This window comes from Mobula hypostoma, chromosome 5, assembly GCF_963921235.1.
Source record: "Mobula hypostoma chromosome 5, sMobHyp1.1, whole genome shotgun sequence".
NCBI lineage: Eukaryota > Metazoa > Chordata > Chondrichthyes > Myliobatiformes > Myliobatidae > Mobula > Mobula hypostoma.
The window spans coordinates 33,424,828-33,445,947 of NC_086101.1; the positions used below are offsets into that span (position 1 = coordinate 33,424,828).

At 43.1% G+C, this 21,120-nt stretch overlaps 1 protein-coding gene across 4 annotated transcripts in view; it reads right to left on the bottom strand.

Annotated features, from left to right (window-relative positions):
• Window positions 1–5,415: 5,415 nt before the first annotated feature.
• Window positions 5,416–21,120, bottom strand: part of LOC134346739 (rho guanine nucleotide exchange factor 7-like) — an 82,713-nt gene continuing 67,008 nt past the window's right edge. For all 4 annotated transcript variants that reach the window (XM_063048323.1, XM_063048321.1, XM_063048322.1 and 1 more), the window contains 3 exons: window positions 8,850–8,949; window positions 7,871–7,925; window positions 5,416–6,466 (listed from right to left, as the gene is read on the bottom strand). In XM_063048323.1, coding sequence (XP_062904393.1) covers window positions 6,344–6,466; window positions 7,871–7,925; window positions 8,850–8,949 — 278 coding nt within the window. In that variant the 3' untranslated portion in view covers window positions 5,416–6,343. The remainder of the gene's footprint in view (window positions 6,467–7,870; window positions 7,926–8,849; window positions 8,950–21,120) is intronic.

Genomic DNA, 21,120 nt, shown 5'->3' on the forward strand with positions numbered 1-21,120 from the left:
ATGTATATAATTGAGATCGCAGAAAATCTCTAAAAAAAAAAGTACAGAAAAAATGGGTTTTTGGTAAACTATACTTAGTTGACAATTGTTTAAACGAAGAAAGACTTCCTCCTACAAACAGATCCCGGAAACATGTAATGCCCAATCTTTCCCATTGTTTAAAAACTACATCAGTCATAGAAGGCTTATAAAAATAATTTTTAAAAAATGGGACTAGAAAGGGAGAATCTCAATAAATCAAAGTGTTTTCCAAATTGTATCCAAATCCTCAAAGTTTGTTTGAAAAGGAAGTGAAGATCCCAAAAGGGAGATAATAGAAAATTTATTAACCCAGTTAGCTTCTAAAGAAACCCACCCAGGACAGTCCTCGTGCTTAATATAGTATAACAAAAACATGAGATTCCGTGTATTAGCTGCCCAGTAATAAAACCTAAAATTTGGTAAAGCTAAACCTCCATTCTTTTTAACTTTCTGGAGATGGACTTTATTCAATCGAGGATGTTTATTCCTCCATATGTAGGAGGATAAAATAGAGTCCAGAGAGTCAAAAGAGGATTTAGGAATAAAAACAGGTATCGCCTGAAAGAGGTATATAATTTAGGTAAAACATTCATGTTAATAGAATTAATTCGGCCAATCAATGATAACGAAAGGGGTGACCAATTTGATAATGTTCCTTTTATATAGTTCAATAAAATAAGAAAATTTTCTTTAAATAGGTATTTAAAATTCTTAGTAATTGTTACACCCAAATAAGTGAATTGGTTTCTTACAATTTTAAAAGGAAGGTTAATATCAGTTAACGGCAAAATATTCAAAGGAAAAAGTTCACTCTTGTGTAGGTTCAGTTTATATCCAGAAAACTGACTAAGACAAGAGTAAAGAAAGCACAGAAGGTAATGAAGTTTCAACATTAGAAATGTAAAGCAATAATAAATCATCTGCATAAAGTGAAACTTTGTGGATAGTACCCTTTCGTAAAATACCAGTGATATCGTTAGATTCTCGAAACGCAACACCTAAAGGTTCTAAATCCAGGTCAAAAAGCAAAGGACTCAAAGGGCAACCTTATCTGGTTCCACGTTGAAGTTTAAGTGGCTTAGAATTCTGAGAATTAGTAAGAACCTGAGCAAAAGGGGATAAAGTAATTTAATCCATTGAATAAAGTTGGACACAAAATTAAATTTTTCTAAGATTTTAAATAAATGTCATTCAACCCGATCAAAAGCCTTCTCAGCGTCTAAGCATATTACACACTCTGATATCTCCTTAGGAGAATAAATAACATTTAATAACTGACAAATATTAAAATGAGAATATCAATTTTTAACAAAACCAGTCTGATCGTTAGAAATGATAGATGGAAAGATTGGAAGGTGGCATAAGTTATCCCTTTATTCAAGAAAGATAATAGGAATAAGCCTGGGAATTATGGACCAACAGATCAAACTATTGGAGAGGATTCTTAGACATGATTTCCAAGCATTTGGAGAAGCCTTCCTTATAGAAAGAGTGAAGGTGAGATTTTCTGGGATGCTGCCCGGATTAGGAAACGTGTCTTTTGAGGAAAGGCTGAGTGAGCTAGGGCTTTCCTCTTTGGAGCAAATGGGGATCAGGAGACTTGATAAAGATGTATAAGGTGACAAGAGGAATTAATAGAGTGAACAGCCAGCACCTTTCTCCAGGGTGGCAGTGGCTAAAGTGAGACGGTATACTTTTATAAGTTGATTGAAGGAAAGCATGGAGAGTATGGCAGAAGTAGGTTTTTACACAGAGAGTGGTAAGTGCATGAAAAACACTGGCGGGGGTGGTGATGAATTTGAATATATTAGGGACATTTAAGAGCATCTTAAGACAGGTAAAGGGATGAAAGAAAAGTGGAGGGTGACGTGGTAGGGAAGGTTCACACAACATTGTGGGCTGAAGAACCGGTAAGTTCTATGCTCACTATTCTGTGTGATGACCTGCCTCTTAAATGCCATGATCGTGTCTGTCCCCACTGTTCCAGGCATGCACCACACCGTGTAAAAATTATTTTCCTTCTCTTCTTCAACCTATATCCTGCAGTATTTAACATTTTCACTCTGGGGGAAAAAGACTATCCTCAGTGATCTCGGCAATACATTATCTGTTCTGCCTTACCAACAGTAATAGCTAAACTGTTAATTACCATTTTGCTCTAACCTCATTTTAAGATGTTCTAGAGAGAGGTATGCATTAGCCCATAACGTTAAAAGAACGTCCAAAATGACAAAAAAAACAACTTCACCAACCAGATTAGAGTCACCGTTGAGCTAACTCCCTGAACCAAAAATAAATTGTTAAGTATTATATTCTTTAAATATAAAGTTTTAGTTTTACCCTCGTCTCACCAGTTACTTTGTCGACACTCTGATGTGCTTGGACACACTGCACCTTGGTGGAATCCAGATTTAAGTTCCAGTTACAAGAGGATTTGAATCATCTCAGAGTAAAATCAGTTAACTAGTTTTAGCTGGGAGCCTGGCAGGCAAATTGTTACCACAATTTAATGTTTGTGAACCACACATCTGAAAGTTTTTTTTCAGTCCCATGGCATTCGAAGTTTTCCCCACATCCATGATTAAAGATCAGCTTTGTCACATGTACATCTATACTTCAGGTGAAATGAGTCTTTTTGTGTCAAATCAAATCAGCGAGGATTGTGCTGGCAGCCCACAAGTGTTGCTACACTTCCAGCATGCCCGCAGCTCACTGACCCTAACGGCAGGTGCTTGGAATGTAAGAGGAAACCCAGGCAGTCTCAAGGAGAACGTACAAACTCCTTACAGGTAGCAGCGGGAATTGAGCCACGATAGGTGATCACCCGCTATAAAATGATACACTAACTGCAACACTACCATGGTCCAATTACCGAAACAAACCTGGCTGGTACCTCATTTCTGTCTGAGGGATATACCCATGTAAAGTTACAGCTGTGATTTACTGCCTGACTGCACAGTCATCATTGGGTTAAACAGGCAGTAGCAGACAACCCACAACTTGTCGCTGGGTTGGGCTTTTATTTATGAGTTAACTTGCTGACAGAGTTTAATCTGTGGCTGGGTTAACGTAGAATACAAGAACGTTACAGCACAGTATAGACCCTTTGGCCAACAATGTTGTGCCCATCTCTTGACCTACTCCAAGATCAATGCAGCCCTTCCCTCCTCAAAGCCCTCCATTTTTCCTACTTTATATACTAGCCCCCCCTTAAATTCCATGTCCTTTAAGAAACTTCCCATTAATCACTTTGACTAAGTTTATGACCATTTATCTTCAATTAGTCCCTTTTATGGTCAGTGTTAGCAGTGTTTGATAGGCTCCACTGAACTAGTTTTGTATATTCATATTATAGCAGAGTATTATACAACTCAGTACGGGGAACAGTCATTTCTGAGTTTTGCTACTGTAAGATGAGGCTTCCGTAGCTGGGGACGAGGTGGGAACTATCTGAATGGATTTCATGTGAAGTGCTGTTTAAGACACTTCCTATGGGTCCCAATGCTGGAATATTCAGTTAAATGGTGACAGAAAAGGAGCTAATACCACAGTCAGGAGGTGCTCAGCAGTGGGGGAAAGCAGGATGTTCGTTCTGCTTCCATTTTGTAAGGGAGTATTCTGGAGTTATGTCAATACAGAAGCTATTAATTCAAGCAAGAACTGGGTGTCAGTTCTTACTGTAAACTGCAAGCAGTAAATTGAAGTTAAAAAGCACAGGCTAGCCCACAGATTAATAGATACGGTTTGCAAAATGGTGAACAAAGTATATCTGCATATGCATTAGCCAAACAAAAAGACAATGGGATTGTGTTAATTGGCCTGCATCAAACCCCCAGGCAACTATAGGTTTAAGTAATTTGCACCGTTGTAAACAAATTCAGGGAGCTTGTAATTAGTTTATTGCAGCAGAGGTATTTGAACAGTCAGAGTTGTTTTCCCACTGTAGATTCAAAGGATTCACTTAGTATTGAAATAAATAATGTCATTGTAACTCTTGAAACTGTATTGAATGACCCCACTCAAACACAAGGAATTGTGCAGATGCTGGAAATTCAAGCAACACACATCAAAGTTGCTGGTGAACGCAGCAGGCCAGGCAGCATCTCTAGGAAGAGGTATTGTCGACATTTCGGGCCGAGATCCTTCGTCAAGACTAAGGGTGTCGGCCCGAAACATTGACTGTACCTCTTCCTAGAGATGCTGCCTGGCCTGCTCCGTTCACCAGCAATTTTGATGTGTGTTGCTTGAATCAGCTACTGTTACATTTGATCTCAAAAGGTATAAAAATGTGACGCACTGTTGAGTTTGAGAGACTCTACAGGGTCTCTAGAAGAGCATCTGCTTGTAGTGATGAATAAAAACTTCTATATCACCAGCTTCTGTGTCTCTCCAGTGACTTTGATCACAGTCACAACACATTTTACTGATTTACAAAGGAGTGTGCTCATTACTGATGGAAGCCACAGGTACTGAGTCTCCCAAATCGCTGGAGTGGCTTGCTTTAACACGAATGAAGTTGTCTGTTAGCGGCACCAAAATACTCCCGCATAAATGCAGAGAGATGTTGTCTCAGCAGGGCAACAATGAACACTTGGCTATGGCAGGTTCGGACGGGAAGATAAATTACACTGCATGCTGAAACAAACACAGGATCAGGTTTCAATCAGAAATATTAAAACTTAATCTTTCGGAATTATTCACTGGTTGGAATTGGGATCCTTTCAACAGGCGAGTTGGCAGAGGTTCAGCCCTGAGAAGCACCTTCATGAGCAAGTCTCAATATGGGGTATTTAAACTGAACAGTGAAACAAAGTGCATGCTAAACTGGGATATACAATCTGTATTAGAGGACTACTTTAACTCCTGACGTACTGCTGGAATAAAGGGCCCATCCACTTCACCCCATCAGGTCTGAACACTGAACAGGGGTAAATTGTGGAGAGTTCAACAGAGTTAGCAGGCGCTCTTGCAGACCCTCCGATCTTAGGCAACAAAGTGGGTAGGACGACAGGCTGAGAAAGAGGAGTGACCCACACTGATCCCAACACCTTCCGAGGCCAAGTGGTTGTGCTCAAGGACGGAATGAAGCACCCGGCACTGCTCCCTTGTGAAGGCACGTTGCTGAATGGTGCGTCTGTTGTGATGAGGAAAATACTGGGAACACTATGACTAGGTACGGCAGACAATGTCCAGAAATGCCTTAAGGAACTGAAGTGAAAATTGCCAGAGTCCAGGGTGGGGCAAGGTTATGAATCCTGTGAATTCTCCCATCTTCTCTTGCTCTGGTCTCCAAGTGGGTGTGAAGCACCATCCACATTTGTGGAACCACAGAACCAATGGCTTTAACATGCAACTTGAGGAGATCAAACAGCCAAAATGGATAAACAACATAAGAAAACTTAAAACCACCTTTATTTTTCCAGTTAGGTCTTAGTGTAAATTATCACCCATGGCACCAGGAGCTGGTAAATGGGATATTTTAGAGGCTATTGTAGTGCGAATCCGGCCAGTGTGGTTCAATACCAATAGGGAGCAGATTTCAGAAAATATCCAAGGCAAAACCTCATTTGTCGGGAGAGCTGAGTGTTTCCTGATCTCGTTCCTTCCAGGGGAGCTCTTTGTAAGAGCACAACTCCCAGCACATTCCATGGGAAAGCAGGAATTACAGAGTTAGACAGCTCCAAAATTAAACACAAAATAAAAAGCTGGATCCATTCCTTCGTCAACACAATCAGTGTGCGAACTAACAGTTCACTCCCAACACTGACCAGCACAGAGTCTACTTTTACCAGATACCAGAATTGATTCACAATCGGGCTCTGCACCATTACTAAGCTGAGAATGGGAAAGGAAACTTCAAAGCATAACACCATCACCCAGATCCCATGAGCCCAGGTTTGAAGTTCCATTGGAATGTCAGTTGTTAAAACAATGCACCACTTGCAGTCAGGATCCGACCTCCAAACACTCTGAACACACTCCTGCAGACTGGTCTCCACCGAAGGTTCTTGTCCTAGGCTCTCTTTAATACAGCAGCCCCAGTGGGCAAATCAGCCAGAAAGCCACTGTCCGCTGGCTTCTATCCTGGGAGCATGAGTCACCCGATGCAGTAACAGAAGTGCAGGGTTCAGCCTCAAAGCTTGACACCTCCACAAGGCAATCTCCAGCCTACTAAAGATATTTAAATTATTAAAATACTCCAGTCAATGTTTGTACTGTAACACCAGATAGGCCAATGACAGGGGAATAGGTCAAGTGCTTGATTGCTAATTACATGAACCAATTCCCAGGTAGATATGACCATTTCTGGCGCGATAGATTATTATAAGTTAGTTTCATCCCAAGAAAATTCGTTCCTATTCTTTAGAACTTTTCTAATGAGCTTCTCCAGTTCCTTGCGAGCTCTCTGCTCCTCTTCCAAAGAACACCACATCTTCTTGCTTTCCTAGACCACAGATACAAATGAAAAAATGAGTCAGACTGCATTCAGGGATGGAACAGAAGCTCTGAAGGAAACAGAGTCAGATTTGTACAGCACAGAGACAGGCTCTTTGACCAATCACATCCATGCATCATCTACACTGATCCCATTAACGTCCATGACCTTGGCGACTCAGTTACTTAAGCTTCTTGAACGCTGTGGCGCTCTGCCTCCACTACCACCTCAGGCAGCACATTCCAGATTCGAACCACCCAAGGTTGAAAACCTTCCTTGTACTTATTAAATGTTAAACTTATCCCCATATCTTAGATACCTGTCAGGGAAATCCGCATGTCCCCTTCTTCTTGCATGATTCTAAATACTTTCAGGTCACTTAATACCTTCAGCTAAATACTTTCACTTTGTTTCAAGAAAAACAAACACAGCATCTTTAATCTCAGATCCTGGGAATATTCCACCTCTGACAATGTCCTGGGATGCTTTGCACCCTCTCCAGTACGATCGCAGTCTTCCTATGGCGTAGAGAGCTAAACAGCACACACAGCTCCAGATGTGGCCTCACCAGTGTCAGATACTCTTCCACAAGGTTAGCTCACCAGCGTTGCATGCCACTGAACATACATCATGGGTGGGGAGAAGTATCAGTAGCCGCATGGACTGAAACTGGGTGCATTTTAATCTGCAGCTACCTCTCCAACATCAGTGCCGCCTGTAAATTCTGCCAATCAGAATGCCTGAAACGTACCAAGTGTAGTCCTGGCGCATATTTTATCCTCTTATCTGGAAACGAGATGCTCCCTCGGCACCGTCCCTCCCACAGTGTGTTCGCTCAGGAAGGCTAACATGGCATCGAGGATGCCTGCCACCCTAGCCATTCCCTTCCCTCTCTTCTACCTTCCGGCAGATACAGGTGCTTAACAGCCTGGATAACCAGACTCAAGGACACCTTCTTCCATAATACCGTCAGACTCCTGAATCAGTCACCTCTTTCACATCCTCTTCCCAACAGGGCTGCCACATTTTCAAACCTTCAAAGCTACATACCTCTTCCATTGTTATCGTGTCAGCATTTCTTTGCAGTACCTCAGTTTGCACGACTTTGCACCTTTCTTTTGCTTTATTTACGCTCACTGTATTTATTGTTGTAATATCTTTACTCTTTACCATGTGAACCTTGCATAAGAAGCAAGGAATTTCATTTCACATGGTGTACACGAGCTCTGCTCTGTGAATTTGTTCTGCCTCAGTGCTCTGTCTATCTCCCAGGATCCTCACAGTTGCCCCACAACAAGAACTATAAGCAGAACTATGGCTTCCCTGTCCCACTGCTCCCTCATATATCTCTAACTAAATGCTCCTTGGTCTCAGCCAGTGGTCTCTTGTGCTCAGTATTGTAGACTTACGTACCTGTTTCAGTTCAAGCATCTCGTCCTTTAATGCATAAACTGTGTCCACAAGGGTCCTGTTTGGAAAGGAGAAAATGGAGGCACGGATTTAGATCAAAGCAGTATTTTGCTTCCCTGGGTAATGATGGTGCAGGGAGTGGGTTAGCCATTCCATTACCAGAACCAGCTCCGTAATTCAGTGACTCTCCATCCCAACTCCACTACCCCACCTGCTCAGGACGTGGAACAGTACAGCACACCATGTCCTTACCAACCCCCCTCTTTCTGCACCTTCTGTATCCTTCCATTCCCTGTCGATCTGTGCCTGTTAAACATTGCTAAGGAGCACGATACACGCTTTCTGAACATCTCTAAAAATCTATCCCGGACCCAACCCAACATATTGAGACAATTACAAAGAAAGCAGCCAGCGGCTCTACTTCATTAGAAGTTTGAGATTTGGTACGTCACCAAAGACTAGCAAATTTCTACAGCTTCTTCCCCTCCACCAGATTTCTCAATGGTCAATGAATACTACATCACTAACTTGCTCCTTTTGCACCATTTATTTATTTTTTTTGTTTGTTTATTGAGACACAGCGTGGAATAGGCCCTTCTGGTCCTTCGAGCCACACCGCTCAGCAATCTCCAATTTAATCCTAGCCTGATCAATTTACATGACCAATTAAGCTACCAACTGGTACATCTTTGGACTGTGGGAGGAAGAAACACCTGCAGTCACAGGGAGAACTTACATTCAGCGATGGGAATTGAACCTGTACTGGAAAGCTTTGTGCTGACCACTACGCTACCATGACTCCCCATCTTCTTGCTGTAACTTGTAGCAATTTTTTTTGTGCATTGCATGGTACTGCTGCCACAAAACTGTCATGACAAATGCCAGAGCTAATAAATCTGATTCTGGTTCTTTCCACTGCTGACTTCCCTTGGGTTAGATAATTCACACACTCCAAACCAAATCCCTCATGGACCCCTCTTACTTTTCTTCGATGATCGTTTGCCCATTGCTGTTGGTTTCTTCCACAATCATCTTCTCCTCTTCTGGCAGCAAAACCTGAGGTGCAGATTCTTTACGGCTCACTGCAACACAGGTTTAGAAGTTGAAATCCCCATCCCAGGGCACCGACAAGTACACACAGACAGACAACTCTGATGTTACAATAACGGTGGGAGTTACACGTACATGTGTATAACAGATTCAGACTGAGCACATGTGAAGGTGCTCATTTTTGCATGTATAAATGTATGCACATCTACCGTAACTCAGGCACATGCAAAAGCATATTAGTCTTCCAATCTGCGCATGAACGTGTGTCAGTCGAGTGCAGTGTACAGTCCAGTGACTGTGCTTTCAGGCTTCAGCTGGTGCTGAACGCATCCACAGAATCTGCATGCATCCGTGTGCGTGAGTGCACACGTGCCCATTTGTGTGCACATACACGTCAGTCCATGCGCGGTCCGGTGTGGCCATGCACAGACGGTCATTGTCAGTATCTCACTGACTGTAACACCTATTTTGAACTCGAGCCCTTTGGTTTCTACCAGCAGTTTACTGGAAGGAAGTTATACTACACTAAATGCCAATTCCCTCCAAATGAGATAGGAAAATTGTTGGATAAATTTGCCTTTTTTTTTTAAAAGAAAAGAAAGAAACACACTAGGAGGGCCAAGCTCATCAACAAAAACAAAAAAGCCTGCCTCACATTGCTACATCTCCTATCTGCCAGTCGTCTTGATCCATACAGTTCCTGTGACTGTGTGAAGAGGGCAGATACAAGCTCAGCTCACCAGTTCCTCACCAAGACCAAGCCTGAGCTTCAGTAAAATGCTCCAAAGCATTGCTATTCACCAAGCGACTAGATCTGCTCCCCTTCCCTGCACTGGGCCTGGTAGTTGCCCATGAGTAACAGAACCCTAAAGACACCACCCCCCCACCCCGTTGAACACTGAGGCTGTCTACAAGAAGGGTCAGAGCCGTCTCTATTTCCTGAGGAGACTGAGGTCCTTTAACATCTGCCGGACGATGCTGAGGATGGTCTATGAGTCTGTGGTGGCCAGTGCTATCATGTTTGCTGTTGTGTGCTGGGGCAGCAGGCTGAGGGTAGCAGACACCAACAGCATCAACAAACTCATTCGTAAGGCCAGTGATGTTGTGGGGATGGAACTGGACTCTCCGACGGTGGTGTCTGAAAAGAGGATGCTGTCTAAGTTGCATGCCATCTTGGTCAATGTCTCCCATCCACTACATAATGTACTGGGTGGGCACAGGAGTACATTCAGCCAGAGACTCATTCCACCGAGATGCAACACAGAGCGTCATAGGAAGTCATTCCTGCCTGTGGCCATCAAACTTTACAACTCCTCCCTTGGAGGGTCAGACACCCTGATCCAATAGGCTGGTCCTGGACTTATTTCATAATTTACTGGCATAATTTACATATTACTATTTAACTATTTATGCTTCTATTACTATTTATTATTTATGGTGCAACTGTAACGAAAACCAATTTCCCCCGGGATCAATAAAGTATGACTATGACTATGTTCCATGATAGGTAACCTTCGGGTTTAGTTCTGCCATTTTAAATTCGGAGCAGTTATCAGGATCCCTTCCTAGGCCAGGTACCCATGAGCCACCACAACAGCCATTGGATTATATAGCACCTTTCCTCACAGCACAATATTGTGGCCTGTACCATAATGGTCCATGTTTGAAAATGGTGCAGGTGGCTCACACAATACTTGCCTTCTTTAGCTGAGGTACAAGGGTAGGGAAGATATGCTACAACTCAATATTGCATAGAGCACATGGGTGCAGTTCTGGTTGCCACATTATAGAAAGGACGTAGAGCGTGCATAGACTTTTCACCAGTACAGAGCACTTCAGTACTGAGGAGAGACTGGATACTAGTGCTGTTTTTGTTGGAGCCGAGGAAGATGAGTGAAACGTGAATAAGATATACAAAATTATGTATCAGCACAGACAGCAGGAGGCACTTCCCTGTGGCAGATGTGTCTACCATTGGACAGAGGGTTTGGGCTAAAAGGACAGGTTTAGAGGGATGAGGATGGTTGAAATCTGGAGCTCACTGGCCGAATGGGTAGGTGCCCTCACATCTAGACGAACCTCTGAATTGTCAAGGCACAAGCGTCTGTGGACTGAGTGGTGCTACAGGGGGCTTGTAGAAGCACACAATCAGCTGGAAAACTCAGTGAGTTGAGCAGCATCTGTGGGGGGAAAGGAGTTGTCGACATTTTGGGTCAAAACCCTGCATCAGAAACCTGACAATGTTGACAATTCCTCTCCCTACCACAGATGCTGCTCAACCCGGAGTTCTTCCAGCAAATTGTGTTTGCCAGACTGCAGCATCTGCAGGCTCTCATATCTACATGGGATTGGTGTAGGTGGGCACCCAATGCTTGTATTGGCAGGGTGAGCTGATAGGCTTGTTTCAGTAACATAAGATTTGACAACTCTCACAACGGGAGTGCTAAGTGCTCAAGTCTGAATCCACTTAAACCTAAACCATCTGCCCCAAGAGAGAATCTTAATCACTGAGCCACAGTCAATAAAGTAACTGGACAGAAATTAAGTGGATGTCATAGCCCAGACTGTCCAATCCATGCCTGCAAAAGGTACTACCTGACCCTTCAGTATGGAGGTGTGTAGCTCTACAATTACCAAGCTGCAAACCCTCTACTGAGAAAGTGTCCTTGCCAGCCCTGCTGTCCCGTACAATACTGATGACCCTTGTGTCGATCAGTAGCCTCCTTTCCCAGTAATCCGAGCCGAACTCATAATTCCCTGAGTGCTGATAAAGCCCAGGTGAGAAAGACAGACTTTTGCATCACAAAATATAGTCTAGCCCTTTTGCAAGTATGGGTGGAGATGAACTGCAGTTTGCAATGTCAATTTTACTTGGCATTCAGGATGAGGTAGTAAATTGGATTAGACATTGGCTTCACAGGAGAAGCCAGAAAGTGGTACAGGTGTCCCCCGCTTTTCGAACATTCACTTTACGAAACCTCACTGTTATGAAAGACCTACATTAGTTCTCTGTTTTCGCTAACAGGTGTTTTCACTGTTACGAAAAAAGGCAATGCACGAAAAAAGCAACACGTGATTAAAAAAAGGCAGCGCGAGCCCCGAGCAGCCGCTCCTCCCCCGGATTCGGAACGGCATTCTCGCTGGCATTGCTTAAATACGTGCCTGTGAGCATCCGTTAGCAAGATGAGTTCTAAGTTATCAGAAAAGCCTGTAAGAGCTCGTAAGGGCGTTACACTTAGCGTAAAACTAGACATAATTAAGCGTTTCGATCGTGGTGAACGAAGTAAGGACAAAGTGAGTTTGGCTTGTGGAAGTTGACGAAGATGATGTTGAAGAGGTTTTGGCATCCCATGACCAAGAACTAATAGATGAATAGCTGATGTAATTGGAAGAGGAAAGGATAACAATCGAAACCGAATGAGTAATGATAAAGTACGACTTTAATTTTGAAAGGGTACGTCATTTTAGGGCATATTTGTAAGATGGTTTGAGTGCTTACAAAGAACTGTATGATCTAAAAATGCGCGAGGCTCAGCAGTCAGGCAAGCCTTCCACATCAGCCACAGCAGACGACGAACCTCGACCTTCGACATCAAGGCAGGCAGAGATCGAAGAAGATGACCTGTCTGCCCTAATGGAAACAGAGGACGATGAGATGGCACCCCAGTGTCCCACCATCCCAACCCCCAGGCCGTGGACAGATACCGACTCGCAGAGAATGCAGCGGTAGCCGGGAGGCACACAGCACATCTTTAAGAAAAAAGCCGAAATAAAAATGCTAATTAATTAGGTGCCACCTGGCACGTAATTAATTAGCAAGCTTATTTCGGCTTTTTTCTCAAAGATGTGCTGTATGCCTCCCGGCTACCGCTGTATCCCCGCACGCTTCGCGGATCGGTATTGGTTCGCTGCCCGGAGGGTGGGGGCCACTGCACCACCCCAACCTCTGACGACTCAGCCTAACACACCATCATCAGTGTGCTCGGCAAGCTGTCTTCCCGATTCCCGTAAGTGATACTACACTGTACATACATTATTTCTACTTTATATCGGCTGTGTATTTTTACGTGTTATTTGGTATGATTTGGCAGCTTCATAGCTTAAAGGTTACTGGAGAGCACTTGCGCCGTGTTTTTGCCGACGGCGCTTGCGTGAGATTTTCGCTACGGAGAACAGTTCAGGCAATGATTGTGGAAAAGTATTTCTACTTTATATAGGCTGTGTATTTATCATATCATTCCTGCTTTTACTATATGTTACTGTTATTTTAGGTTTTATGTGTTATTTGGCATGATTTGGTAGGTTATTTCTGGGTCTGCGAACGCTCACAAAATTTTCCCATATAAATAAATGGTAATTGCTTCTTCGCTTTACGACATTCCGGCTTACGAACAGTTTCATAGGAACGCTCTACCTTTGGATGGCGGGGGAAACCTGTAGTAGATGATTGCTTCTCTGACTGGAGGCTTGTGACTGACAGTGTGCTGCAGGGATCAGTGCTGGGGTCCGTTGTCTATATCAACGATCTGGATGATAATGTGGTAAACTGCATCAGCAAATTTGCAAATGATACTAAGATTAAGGGCGTAGTGGACAGTGAAGAAAGCTATCAAAGCTTGTACTGGGATCTGGACCAGCATGAAAAATGTGCCAAAAAATGGCAGCTGGAATTAAATGCAGAAAAGTGTGAGGTGTTGCACTTTAGGAGAACAAAACAGGGTAGGACTTACACAGGCACTGAAAAGTGCAGTAGAACAGAGGGACCAGGGAATACAGATCCATAATTCCCAGAAAGTGGCATCACAGGTACATAAGAACATAAGAAATAGGAGCAGGAATAGGCCATCTGGCCCATCGAGCCTGCCCCACCATTCAATAAGATCATGGCTAATCTGTCCGTAAACTCAGCTCCATCTAACTGCCTTTTCTCCATAACCCTTAATTCCCCTACTATGTAAAAATCTATCTAACTGTATCTTAAATATATTTAGTGAAGAACCCTCAACTACTTCCCTGGGCAGAGAATTCCACAGATTCACCACTCTCTGGGAAAAACAGTTTCTTCTCATCTCCGTCCTAAATCTTCTCCCCTGAATCTTGAAGCAATGTCCCCTAGCTCTAGTCTCACCTACCAATAGAAACAACTTTCCTACTTCTATCTTATCTATCCCTTTCAAAATTTGTATGTTTTTATAAGATCCCCTCTCATTCTTCTGAATTCTAGAGAGTATAGTCCCAGGCATCTCAATCTCTCCTCATAGGTTAACCCCTACATCCCTGGAATCAACCTGGTGAACCTCCTCTGCACTGCCTCCAAAGCCAGTATATCCTTCCTCGTGTATGGAGACCAGAACTGCACACAGTACTCCAGGTGCATCCTCACCAGTACCCTGTATAGTTGCAGCATGACCTCCCTGCTCTTGAATTCAATCCCTCTAGAAATGAAGGCCAACATTCCGTTTGCCTTCTTAATAACCCGTTGTACCTGCAAGCCAACTTTTTGCGATTCATGAACAAGCACTCCCAAGTCCCTCTGCACAACAGCATGCTGCAATCTTTCACCATTTAAATAATAATCTGCTCTTCTATTATTCCTTCCAACGTGGATGATCTTGCATTTACCAGTGTTGTATTCCATCTGCCAGATCTTGGCCCACTCACTTAACCTATCTATATCCCTCTGCAGACTCTCCACATCCTCTTTTTCACTCAGTTTAGTGTTATCAGCAAATTTTGCTACGCTACACTCACTCCCCTCTTCCAATCATCAATGTAAGTGGTAAACAGCTGGGGGCCCAGCACCGACCCCCGCCCCCCCCCCCCCAGCTACGGGCATAAACAGAGCTTTAGGCACATTGGCCTTTATAAGCCAAAGTACTCGGTACAGAAGTTGGGATGTTATGTCGATGCTGTATAAGATGTTGATGAGGCCTAGTTTGGAGTACTGTATGGAGTCTAGTTCACCAACCGGCAGGAAAGATGTCAATAAGATTGAAAGATTACAGAGAAATTTATAAAATGTTGCCAACGCTTGTGGACCCGAGTTACAGGGAAAGATTAAATAGGTTAGTACTTTATTCCTCACAGCGCAAGAGAATGAGGGAGATTTGAAAGAGGTATGCAAAGTTATGAAGGTATTGACAGGGAAATGTAGCCATGCTTTTCCACTGAGGTTGGGTGAGACTAGAACTAGAGGTCATGGGTTAATGGTGAAAGGTGAAATGCTGAAGGGGAACATGAGGGGGAACTTACCAACACTCCATTTGGAAAGGTACAACAGTTTTAAATTGAAACCAACACAGCCTGTAAAATTATTTCACCTATGCAGTATAATCAGTTCCTCAAACAAAAAACAAGTGATCTGCCGAATATTAGAGTGGGCACATCTTCCATGTAGATGTTTCTACTCCTAATGGCAGGCACCCCTCAACCTCCTGAGTGGGTGTGTGTGGTTGAAGGAAATAAATTGTATAAATAAATTGCATAATGAAGAGGAAGGTATCATTCAAACAAGATGCAGTAAATCTGGAATAAAACAGGAAATGCCCAGCAAACCAGGCGGCATCTGTGGAGACAGAATCGGACGTAAACATTGCAGGCTGATGTTCTTCGAGATCATTTAATACTGTGTTCAGATGGAATGGGACAGACAGCACTAACTGGTGTTGATGGCCTCTCATTTACAACAGGTGCAACCTCTACAAGTTGCTCATTTGGAGGGGACAGAGTGACTATGGCAACTCACCTAAACGCAGTTAGCCTCTTGAATGCTACAGTCATTCGGGATGCTAAGCGCCACATGCTGAGACCATACCGCTTCAGTAAGACTGGGTTAGATACTGTGGTCCAATGTGCCAGATCCAAGCAGACTGAAGTTGAGCTTTACTTATCATATGTACATCAAAACATACAGTGAAATGCGTCGTTCACATCAATGACCATCACAATCTGAGGATGTGCTGGGGGCAGCCTGCAAGTGCTGCCATGCTGCTGATGCTAACACACATGCCAACAACTTACTAACCCTAACTTATACATCTGTGGAATCTGGGAGGAAACCAGAGCACTTGGAGGAAACCCACACATTCATGGGGAGGACGTACAAACTCCTTACAGTCAGTGGAGAAATTGAACCCAATCACTAGCACAGTAAAGGGTTACACTAACTGTCTAGCAACCAGCACCCCTAGAGTAGAGGGGCTTCTGCTGCTCATTATAGAGGGGTGTCTTTTGCTGTGGTGACAGTAGTTGTGCACTTCCCCGGCAGACAAGCCCACTGTTCTGAACATACATTCAGTGGCTACTTCATTAGCTACACCTGATTGTTAGTGTTAATATCTAATCAGCCGATCATGTGGCAGCAACTCAATGCATAAAAGCATCACAGACATGGTCAAGAGGTTCAGTTGTTGTTCAGATCAAACTTCAGAATGGGGAAGAAATTAGATCCACGTGACTTTGACTGTGGAATGATTGTTAGTGCCAGACGGGGTGGTTTGAGTGTCTCAGAAAGTGTTGACCTCCTGGGACTTTCATGCACAACAGTTTCTGGAGGTTACAGAGAACGGTACAAAAAAAAAGCATCCAGTCAGCGGCAGTTCTGTGGGCAGAAGCACCTTGTGAATGACAGAGGTCAGAGGAGAATGGCCAGACTGGTTCAAGCTGACAGGAAGGTGACAGTAACTCAAATTACCATATGTTACAACAGTGGTGTGCAGAAGAACATCTCAAAATGCACAACATGTCAAACCCTGATGTGGATGGGCTACAGCAGTATAGTCCTACCTAGTACCAGAAAGGTTCACCTAATAAAGTGTCAGTCCTGCTGCCGACTGCCTTCAAAGCTCCTCTGTCACTGTCTTCTTGTAGAATTAAACAGCGGGCAAAACAGACACTAAGCTCGAGTGTGTAAGCTGACTTCACTGACATTACAAAAAGGTGCATTCAGGGTGACCAGTGTACCTCTGCCCAGAGGCACAATTGTTCACACCAAATGATAAAGACCAGTTCAAACCAGTCCAAAATGACACCTGGACATTACACACCTGGAATTCAGGAATTCTGGGCAGCGCCTCATCACCACTTCCAAATAAAAATCCGTGGGAATTCTCAGTGGGGAAACTATCGAAACCTTTTTGAAGAATGCACCAGTATGATATAACAATCATCTGCTCCCAATCTACCCCACAGCACGAGGACAACATTGGGCTCAATGTGTATAGGGCAACTTAAATCCAATCTCAGCACAAGCTGCTTTAAGCAGGGTTTATGGTTCCAGGTTCCTGTTGCAACAACAGTGAGGTTGGAGCTGGAAGCTGCCCAGTCAGAAACCCACTTTATATCCCACTTCAGTCTTCAATAGGATGCTGTTCAAAATCTGTGCAAGATCCTTCCCTCAGGTTGGAGAAGAGAACAGCCTGGAATGAAACATTGCTGAGTTTTTTCAGATAAAGCATTGTTTGCTCTCTCCCAGGAAAGTCAAGAAGAAACAGAAGGCAATTTTGCTCCTGAATACTATCATTGTAATACTTTATAAATTAGTTGATTTGTCTGGACAGATGAAGACATGGGGCTGGATTACATTAATCACAAATGGCCATTGCTTCATGTCACTTGAATAAAAGTTTGAATCTGAAAACAGATGGCACTATGGGATTATAAATTCAGTAAAGTATCAAACATCAATATCCATTACAACTGCTGTCAGTTTTATTAGAATAATCTAGGAGCTAATGACCAGTGATCTACCTGTGAGAATGACTAGGGTTCAGATTGCAAGGTGAAAAGATTTCTTGGCTCACTTTGCTGAACACAGCATAGACAATGATCCATACAGTCCATTTCTGTTCCTACACCATCACCAGCAATGCCCTTTCATCAGGCCATAATATCAATTAATCTCAGCTTTGCAAAGTTCAACATATAATACAAAACAACACTATAATAAAGACATTTTATTTTCAACTGTATTTTACAATGGAAGTGAATTACTTTAAAAAACAAACACTTGAGTTGGATAAATGCAGATCACAAGAGACAGTCATACACTGTACAAATGCAACACTCAAATATACAAAAGATTGTTTATTTAAAGGCCTTAATTCTTGAAACTGCTTTTTTTTTGCAAACAATTAGCTATTACTGAAACAGAACTGCACAGCACAGAAGCTACCGAGTGTACAACAGGACACACTGAGTTGTGTTTGGTTAAGTGCTACCCTATACATACGAGTTGTCTCCACCCCACCTCATTATACAAGGAGCCTTCCTATGTGTTATGATAAATCACTCACTCACATTTTTTAAATACTATCACGCTCCAGTTAACCAGAAATTACAGGTTGCTGGTATAACTAGAATCCAATCAATGGCCTGAAACCATCTTATTTTATACAATGTAGGAAGGTTCAATTTGGAGAAATTGGACATTCCAGCAGCATTGTTCATTATACCAGATAATGATGAATACAGCACAAACAGTATTCTTATACACACCTAACAACCAGGAGTGCCCAAACTGGAGTTCTATGGACACATGCAACCTGTTAGCCCCAGTCTGTAGCCTCCAATCCAAGGCAACTTATTACCCTCTTCCCTTACCATTTCACCTTTCTCTAAGTGGCAGCCTATCTCAGTAGAGGATAGATGCCAAATCAGAAAATCAGGATCTGGAGCCACCAGAACTTGCTCAGGGGCCAGTTTTACAGAAGATACACCTGCTGACAACTGCAGCTGAGTGATCAAATAGAGAGCGAATCAGAACACCATGGATCTGTGATCTGAGGAAATCGTTGTGATTTTAGATTCAAACATCACCCTTAACCCCAAACTCGGAGATGCTAGACCCTGCTGGAAGTCATCAGCCAAGACCACATTTAGTGTGTAAATGAAGAGCATGCTGAGAAATCAGGCAGAAATCGATATGACAGCTGCCACCATCATGCCATGCTCTGTTCCAGGTAACAGCTATAAATCCAAGCTCCATCAGAGCAGGTTGTGGATTGAATTCAGGAAACAATCACTGCAGACTGAGAGAGGGTTATAAATTTTTCAGCTGGTTCACTGAAGAGCTTCCAGGAGGATTGCTAACATTACCCAAGCCCCAGTGAAAGCCTGATCCTCAGCTCCTGGGTGAGGCTATGAAACTTGTTGCATGTGCCACAGATGCAGAACATTGATATCAATCACAGAATTAAAACTAGCGCCATGTTTGACCCAGAACTAAAACAATCACATTGAACTGGAGGTGCCCACATAGTAATTGCTGAAATCCTGACTAGGTGTGATAAACAGTGAATAATATTCAGTGATCACTGCAGAGTTTAACCTTCTAAAAACAGATTACACATTGTGAAACAGTGACCTGAATAATTACTATGCACCAATTTACAAAAACACCACACAATATCAATGCCAATCAAACACAACCTTTCACCAAGTATCTGGCGTAAATGAAAACAGTGAAGTATTTCAAGTTATTTAAATTCTGCTGTCAAATAATAAATTACAATGTTTGGCTACTCCGATATAGAGTGATATATTATATCTTAAATAAATCAGAAATCACAGCTTAAATTCAAAGCTAGACTTTGAGTTTGAAATCTAACTTTATAATAAATAGATGTGGCTGACAAATTGATGAAGTTAATTTGCCTTTTGCTTTCACAAACACTGTTAATGCTCAACATGGTATAAAATTTAATAGTTAAAACTATGCTGTATAATTGAAATGCAGCTTTTATTTTGAAAATCTGAAAGACTCAATTGGTTTATGTAAAATACAAAATAATAGGAAAATCAATTTTCAACAATGAGGCATGTTACAAACTCACTGAAAACTTAGAGGTACTTCACATAGAAACCCACAGTAAGTTACAAACTACAGCTACAATTATGGCAAAACAAGTCTTTAATTACTTCAACTGAGGGAAAGGGCAGGGTTCTAAAGACCACACAGCCTCTGGAAGCACTGCTACCCCAACACTGTCCCAATTCTCCCCCATCAGCTTGGTGACAATTAACAAAAAAATCTGCTGATGCTGGAAGTATAAAACAAGCAAATGCTGGAAACACTTAGCAGGTCCTGCAGCGTCTGTGGGAAGAGAAACAGAGACAGTGTTAGGGTCAAAGGCCCTCTATCAGAAGCAGGAAAGGGTCCCCTTCCACTGATGTACCTTGGCCTGTCAACTATTTCCTGCATTGCGGTTCCTGTTTCAGACCCTGGTGACCAGTCTGGATGTTAATATCTCCTATTCACTAACACATCTGAGTGCTACACTCCTCCAATTCCAGCCCATTTATCATCCCTGTACTGCACTGTCCACCACTGGCAGCCAATCATTCAATGGCCTGCAATAAATTCTGGGGTTCTGTCTCTGAATGTTTCTGTCTGTCTTTTTTGTTATCTACACTAATATCTGGCTTTACGACTTGATCAGACAAAATCATTGATGTGAAGAGCACTGGGCCATTTGAAAACAGTAAAAGGTGCACAGCCACCCACACATCAACATCCGCAACTTACCCACACTTGAGCCAGACTCTACTCCACCCCACAGCAAGACCCTGCCTCACATCCACACAAACATCCAGATCCTGCCTCATAGACTGGACCACCTTACATCCAGCCACAGCTAGTGGGGAACAAGTCCATAGTGAGGATGTTGCCAGGACTGGGAGGTGCTGGGCAAGCAGTACAGCCCAATGAGAAACTTCTCTGTGTTACACCAAGTGAAAGCCCCTCCCAGCAGGAATGGCAGGTAGTCCCCCACTTCCCATTTCCAACCAAGGAAGAAAATACTTGTTGCTCAGCCTAAACTAATGTCCCTGAAACAAATCACCGCAGCACGCAGGTTGAAACAAGAAATCACTCCCACCATCTTCACCACCGGGCCTCAGACTTAATAGACAGAAGAGGGCAATATCTGAGCATGAACAGCGCAGCTGAACTTTCCATTAAGCAACTGCATTTGCTGGTCTTAGAAGTACCACATGCAAGCAGCCTAGGGGAATAGAAGACCATACACATTTCTGAGCACCACCACTGACCAAATACAGCCCATGTACTTGCCTAGGCTACTCCCAACAGCACCTTCCAAACCTGCAATACCTCCTGTCCAGACAAAGGGCTTCAGGTACATAGGAGTGCTGCCCTCTTCACACTGCACAACATCCTGATTTGGAACTTTAAGCGTTGGGTCCAA